Consider the following 7603-nt stretch of genomic DNA (forward strand, 5'->3'; position numbering starts at 1 on the left):
TGGGTAGGAAAGAGGGAACCGATTACAAGGAACTGAACTCCCTCTTTAACTAGCAACCATATTGCTTCTGAACATAGTAAATGGTGAATGGATACCAGAACTTTTGCTGGCTTTAGCAAAAATGAACCCAATACTGGAGGAGCATAGACTGGGGGAAGGTCAGAGGTGGTGAATTGTTCAGCACGGTAGCATTGCGAGCACATGACAGTGATGCCCCCGCCCTCCCACTCCTCACCCATCTTTCCCTTTGGGATCTCTTCTCAGCAGCAACACATTGGAAGAGAGTAGCAATTAAGAAATTAGGGGCAATTTCATGACTATACTACTTTCCTGCTCTTTATGGTATGAGTCTTATTCAGAAAACTCTTCTACTATAAGCCCTAAAAATGATCAGAGAGTTGACTGGGATACTACCTTTCAAAGGTCATTTAGTCCTCTATAATTTTTTCTAGCTAATGAAACCCAAAGCATTTTGGAACTAGGACTTACTTCCTCTAAGTTGTTTTCTCTTTTTAGTTCTAGCCAGGTTTCAACTGCAGGGTTGGTGCAGTGGTTACGTCTTGGGCCGCTGACTGCAAACTCAGCAGGTTGAATCCAGCAGCCACCCCGTGGCCAAAATACAGGCTTTCTACTCCAGCAAAGAGTTACGGTCTCAGAAACTCACAGGGACAATTCTACCCTGTCTATGAGTTGGCATTGACTCAATGGCAATGAGTTTGTTTGATGAAGCGGCACTGATAATTCGATGGGTAAATTCTCTCCTTCCATGCAGGAGATTTGGCTTTGATTCCTAGCCAATTCACTGCACAACTTCCACCCTCTTGTCAGTGGAGGCTTCAGTGTTGCTATGGTGCTGAATCAATTTCAGTGGTACTTACAGACTAAAATGGACTAGGAAGACAGGCATGGTGATTTACTTGCAAAAATCAGTCAGGGAAAAGTCTGTGGATCACCACCATCTAATCTGTGACCATCATGAAATGACCAGAAGCAGCAGCAATTTTGTCCACAGGAGGTTACCAGAAGTCAATGTCAACACAGCACACACCGCCACAACCTCGCCTCCTCTCATACACACTGGCATTTTCTCTCTAACTCTGCTGGTTATTGAAACCTCTTGTTGACCCCTGAAAAAGTGGTGGGCTTCACAAGGCTGTATCCTCAGTTTTAGCTGAGTTGTAGCTAAGCAATGTCAAGACATTTTCCTGGTCCTCAGTTTGCACAGTACTCTCCACTCTGGACTCTGTTTTTGGACTTATTTCTCCACCTGTCTCTTTGTCTCGTCCTATCCAAAGTGCCTCCAACTGCACTCGATCTCATCCACAGTTTATTGTCTTCAGTAGTTGTTGACTACTGACTGGCCTATTAGAAACACATTTATTAAAAAAAGAAAGAAACATTTATTTTCATCAGACTTTTTGCAATTAGACCTTTTGTCTACCATTCAGTGGTTAATAACATAGATATATTTTGATATACAATGAGGAGGGATCTACCTAGTCAATATAAATACCTAACATTGGTTTATTTAAGTATCAAAGATTTAAGCTTCATTTTACCTTTTTTTCTTGAGTTGGCCACTAGTATCTGTCATGGTAAGTATATTTTGTCTGTGAAACTGAGGCAGACAAGGAATTGTAGGAAGCTTCTTCATGGATGGTTCTAATTTTAAAGGGGAAATGGTTAAATTGGCGTATAATTGAGTTATAGTTATCGTTAGTCATTTCTTTATATTTTTGAGAATTTGAAATTGTCCTTTGGTAAGATATCACTTTTGGGGGGGAGGGGTTAACTAATTAGCCTAGGCATTGGCATATCTATCGATCCATCAGTCTATAATATCTACTTTATCTGGCTCTTTGTAATCTGGTGAAAATGATTAGAACCCTTATATCTAGGGTATAAAGCCACCAATGGCAACAGTCTGAAAGGGAGTAAAAAAGTGTTTTCATGTTTCATTGTTTCCATTTCCCAGACCTCCAAGTTACCTGTGAAGAACTTGAGTTTTCATTCATTCAAGAAAGAAAAAAAATATTCACAGTACTTTGGTGTGCTATAAAAGTCTAATGATTTGAACTGTAATTTGTTCAAATAGCATCTGGTAGAAAAAATATATCAGACATAATGAATTGTTTTCCGGATGTGATAAGTTAGATCTATCTGCAGAGGACAATTAAAAAGAGTAGCAGGGGTGTATTGATTGCTTTTGAAAGGATCCTCCACTTCTAAATGTTAGCAATTGAGAGAGGAAAATTCCCACTTGGGCAGGATGCTTCGCAGGTTGCTTCATTGCCAGGTCTGACACTGAGTGGGGTCTTAGATGAATGAAGCTCATGGCAGTCTTTGGGAATGATGGACTCCAAGGACCTCCGCCGCCTGCTGTGAAAGCTTCTCTTTTCAAAGCACATCAGCTTCCCTGGGAATGTTCCCTTCATCTCCATGCTACTTCTAGGGGAGACCCATTCTTTTTCCCTCTGAATCTGCGATAGCTACCTGGCTGCTAACAAAATACATTCTACACTGTTGACAATGGCGAACTGCATGTTCTCAGCTCTTAATGGGATTTAACTCTATCACCTAGCAGTGAAATCAAGGTTGCAATTCAGTTACGCTCATTTCTCTGGGTCCCTTTGAACAGCCGTGCTCCGTGTATGGCTTAGCACCACTCTAAATTTAGGGAGGGGAAATCCAAATAATATGATAGTTTGCTTTGAGACTGCCCATATTCTTCCCTTTCCCTTTTTCTCTCCCCTTGACCTAGCAGCAGGAAGCCTTTGTTTGAGGTGTTCATCTGGAACAACTTTTCCACACTTGTTTTCGTGTTCTGTTAGATTACAGGGCAGCAGGCCTACCTTTGAAGCTCCTTCCTCTTTTGTTTCTCTGCCGTGCACTCCAGTAATTAACTTTGTCCTTCTTTTATTTGTTCCAGTCAATCGCAGGCCACTCTGCTGAGCATCTTCTCCCAGGAGTACCAGGTTAGAAGTTTTCTCCTTTGTGAGGGTTGACAGGTGCCTAATTGAATGATGAATGTCCCTTTATTTCTTTGTAATTGAACTGCCAGCACTCTGATTGGGTTGGAGGATGTTCCCCTTTCCACATCAAGCACCGCCTGCGTCTCAGTGGAGGCCTGCCAAGCCTACCCATCCATCTGTCTAATAACATCTAGCCTTTGCTTATTTGGTGGACCTGTAATAAATTATGCTAAACCATTATTATTCTGACAATAATAATTTCCCCGTGTTGCGTGGTTCCATGTGCTAAATGTTTGCTGACTTGCACTGTCAGGGCCGCTTTCCATTGCTGACAGAGATGATGATAAATGACCATTGCCGGAGTGGCAGAAGGCAAGAGAGGCAGAAAATGGAGTCATTTATCATGAGATGACAGGTGTCAGTCAAGTGGCAAGTCTCTATGGAATTACTTTTTGTAGTTTTCAAATAAGTTGTTTTTAAGCAATGTTCTTCCTGGTTAAAAATGGCAATTGGATTGTAAAACTCGAGTGCAGAGGACTTAGGTGGAATTGGATTGAGGGAAAATTAATACAAAGGTTGAACGAGGGAACAAGTTTTTCTCTGCCCTCTGCAACCCTAAGCAAACTTATTTAGATTCAATTACTGTGACCCTCCTGACTTTTACATACATAGTCTACCTCGTGGTACAGTCTGAAGACATACCAGCTGCACAATAGAGATTAAAATGTAGAGGTTCATAAGGTAGATGGGGGGGAAAGACCTGCCCCCACCCCAAATGCCCAACTATTAATCCAGTTTGTCCTATATGTGAGACCTTGGGATCAAGAAATAGACCCTTTTTGTTCTTGAACCTGCTATGTGATACAGCTCCTTTTGTTTTGTTTCAGAAACATATTAAAAGAACACATGCTAAACATCATACTTCGGAAGCAATTGAAAGTTATTACCGAAGGTATGGCCTGCCTGCCCCACTAGAGGGTATCCTAGTACCTATTAATTGTAATAATAATTATGACTAAATTAAGTTATTAAGTTAATTTCTATATAGTAACCCAAGTCATTGTGTTTTACGTATGTTTCTTGGAGTGTCAAATATTTTTGATATTCCCAATGCTTTGTTTTATATAGCCAATGAATATAGAAAAATTTTTCTGACTGTGTGTATGTGTGTGCTTACATGCATATGCCTACACACACTATGTACGAAATAGACGATAATGAATTCCATTGGTCACTTGAAACTCCTTATAACTACATTTGTTTGTATATTCATATAACTACATGTGTATGTGAAGCGCTAAAAACAATTTTTATTTAGGTCAGCAAATGGAAAATATACACAAGAACATAAGTTTGAATTTGGGTACAGCTGGATTTTTTAGCATAAATATTAGGCAAGGCATTTTAGAAGTAGGGGGAGAAAGACATCAACTAACATTTGGACATATATAATGACATATGACTGTCATATTTCAAATGAGGTTTCATATTTTCCAAAGGAATATATCGAGCAGTAAAGCAATGGCATAGCATTTAGGAACTATTTGAAATTTTGATTATTATGTAATATTTTAATTTTAGTCAAATTTATTATAGTCATCAACCACGTGTTTTGAAACAGAATCTTTACAGTAGCCTGCTTTGCTTTTTAACTCTCAGGTTTGTCATATCTTTATTGCTAAGAGATTAAATCGATGGCAGTGAGTTGTCATATAACTGAACAGTTTATCATGGCGAGCAGTAATGACTTGCATTAGAAATTGTGAATTTGTTTCGTAAATATTTCAAGAATGTAAAGGTGAGTCCTACAGGAAAAACTGTTGGAAATATGCTCGTGAAGTATTGCACTTTAGATCGACGGGTAAGCTTGTCTGTGGTCAGAGTCTGGTATCACTGATTAAAGATGAATGATTTTTGTGCATAAAAATTTTATGAATGAAGTAAATATATGGATGAAATTTTGGTATCATATTCTCCTAAGTCCTTTTTTACATATTGAGACATGTTTATTCAAATGTCATGAAATGAAAAATGCTTACCTTAATGTATGTGGTAAAACGATTTCTTTTCAGAAGTACTATCTGTTACAGATAGATACACAAACCTCATGTACACACCCCCACACGATTATATGTCCAAAGGACTTCTTCTCCAAGCAAGTCTTTATAAAGTTTGAATCAATGTATTTAAAATAAACAAACCAAAAACAAACCCCATAGTCTCCGTGGTTAAATCAGCATTTAAATGAAACTCAAAAGCCAAACTATACAGGTAAAAAGACGAATGGCTCACAAGGTACTCCGAAGTCAACAATACCTGCTTTGGCATGTATATCTTCAAAAGAAAGAGACTGAAAGTTACATACAAAAAGAATACAATCTTATTTGCAAATATCACAGTTCTAAGCCAACATAGGAAAATTGATTCTATTTCCAGATCTAACAGAAAAAGAGAAAGCCTTTTAGACAAGAGTGTACTCTTCCTAGACATGTGGGACCCACACAGTCAAGCTGCCCTCTCATACACAACTCTTCACTGTAAAAAGACAGTGTGAAGTCAGTGGTTTCTAAAGTCTCTAGGTACTGCTTTGGAAAAAACAAAACATCTTACCTAGTGTCATGAAAATTATATTTAATTAAGGAAGTATGAGCATGCTGTCATTGTAATATCTGGATATTTAAAGCCACAAAGGAGAATCTCAGTCTTCTTCCTCCAAGATGAACAGTTGAGTGTGTAATAATGAGACACAGAAACTTATTTGTGTTTATTGTAGTGTATTTAAAGATGAGGGTGTCAGTTATTCTGAGGAATGGATCATTTGAAATGAAATTAGAACGTCCTGGACAAACAGAAAAGCATAGGCCGACCACTTTCTGACTTGACCAGCCTACTCACTGACCTTCTGGGTTTGTAGTTTGTGTCGGGCACAAGACATGAGATAGTGCCCAGACACATTCATCTCCCCGCCTCTTGTTCTAAACATCCGTATATCCTCTGCGGTAAATTGGCCTTATAAAATTTTTGTCTCTTTGGTTGCTGTCTGATTAGAATAAAGACAAATGGAAATTTATAAACCCATATGGATCATTAAACCAATGCTAATAATCATTTGCTTAGTTTTATCCTTAGTATAAAAATGATGCTCACCTATATTAAAAATTGAGCACATTGGCAATGCTATAAAAAATGAATAATTATCCATGGTTGTGCCACTGAGAGATAACAACTTGGGTATTTTTTATTCTGTTCTTTTTTCTATTCATTCTTATGTAAATTAGGTCATATATATATGTGTGTGTGTGTGTGTGTGTGTGTGAAGTTTGAAGATTTTACTTGGGAAAATATAGAGGCCATATATTATTTTATAAAAAACCTTTTATAAACGTTTTGTTGATTGTATTAACTATATAAAATGTTTTACCTTATGAATTACTCTTTTATTGAATATACGTGCTCCCAGTTTCTAATGTAAGCAATACTGAGATAAACATCTTTATGTAGAATTCTAGTTTGGGGGGCTAGTTTCTTATTATTTCTGTATTTGTAATTGCTGTTGCAACGTTAAAAAATTTTTATTGTATGATAAGAGATTACTGTCTACAAAGGTGATACTGGTTACGTTCTTAGTAGGCGTGTGTAAGAGATGCCCTCTGACTGCATTCTTGTGAGCTTTGAGATGATCTCCAATAAGAATTCCGAGTCAGTTTTTCAGTCATCCACAGTGTTATTCATCATGGTTCACTGAGACACAGCCATGGAAATGTTTTCTCAGGCTTCTGGATTATTTAGAAAATGTCTTTAGTTTCCTACATTGTGTATGTGTGGACAGAGTTCCAGTATCCCATTTGAAAATGACTATTCTTTCCCAATGTCCATATACTATTTTATTGACAAACTGGAAATATTCTTGGGCAGATTTATTTTGGTTTGTCTAAATTGCTGACCTTAGTCCCATATATACAGACACACAACCACATTCACAGACACACACCTGTTAGTCTGACTTTCCAGTCCCCATCAACAAAGTTAATATATACACATTCTCTCATTGGTTTCCTTCTTTCTATCTGTAGGACCAGCTTTATTAGCTTCAGGAATCAGATCCATTACATTTCATTCAGATGTGTACATGTTGTAAAGATTGATTAAAATGTTGTACACTTTACATGATAGAAATAAACTTTCTAAGAATTTGAATTGGTTTTTGATGAGTACCATTCACTTTCCACTCATGGTGTCCCATATCCTATGTTAGAAACAAGTATCAAAGTTAGACAGTCCCTGCCTCAATTACTCTGTTCAGTGGGAAAACAACTAGGAACGCCAACCTGGAAAACACAGTAAGAGATGTGCTGCTGCTGGTATGTCTCTATTAAGTGCCATGGGAGTTCCAACAGTTGGTGACATAGAGTGTCAAGGACAACTTGAATAAGCACAGTCTAGAAATAAGAACTGGCTTGACTAGTTTACTAAGGAAGGGAAGGGCGTGCCAAGCAGAGAAAAGGCATGCCAGGTTGGTTATCTGGAACAGCTGTAGATATTCTTATTTCAGAGAAGAGAGAACAGATGGAACCCAGCAAGATAAGCCTGGAAAGGTAAGCCAATGCTGAAGGGCCTTGTTTAAAGGAGTT

General features: G+C 38.0%; 1 protein-coding gene across 3 annotated transcripts in view; it reads left to right on the plus strand.

Moving 5' to 3' along the window:
• CDIN1 (CDAN1 interacting nuclease 1) overlaps positions 1 to 7603 on the plus strand; it is a 250638-nt gene that overhangs the window by 63932 nt on the left and 179103 nt on the right. Inside the window, exons 2-3 of one of the 3 annotated variants that reach the window (XM_004712685.2) lie at positions 2930 to 2975; positions 3860 to 3924. The exons of 1 other annotated variant lie outside the window; for it this stretch is intronic. In XM_004712685.2, coding sequence (XP_004712742.1) covers positions 2930 to 2975; positions 3860 to 3924 — 111 coding nt within the window. The remainder of the gene's footprint in view (positions 1 to 2929; positions 2976 to 3859; positions 3925 to 7603) is intronic. One more of the 3 variants, XM_045288062.1, reaches the window with a different exon arrangement.

The sequence above is a fragment of the Echinops telfairi genome, unplaced genomic scaffold, assembly GCF_000313985.2.
Source record: "Echinops telfairi isolate 266 unplaced genomic scaffold, ASM31398v2 ScPeMD7_18;HRSCAF=68, whole genome shotgun sequence".
NCBI classification, from domain to species: Eukaryota; Metazoa; Chordata; class Mammalia; order Afrosoricida; family Tenrecidae; genus Echinops; species Echinops telfairi.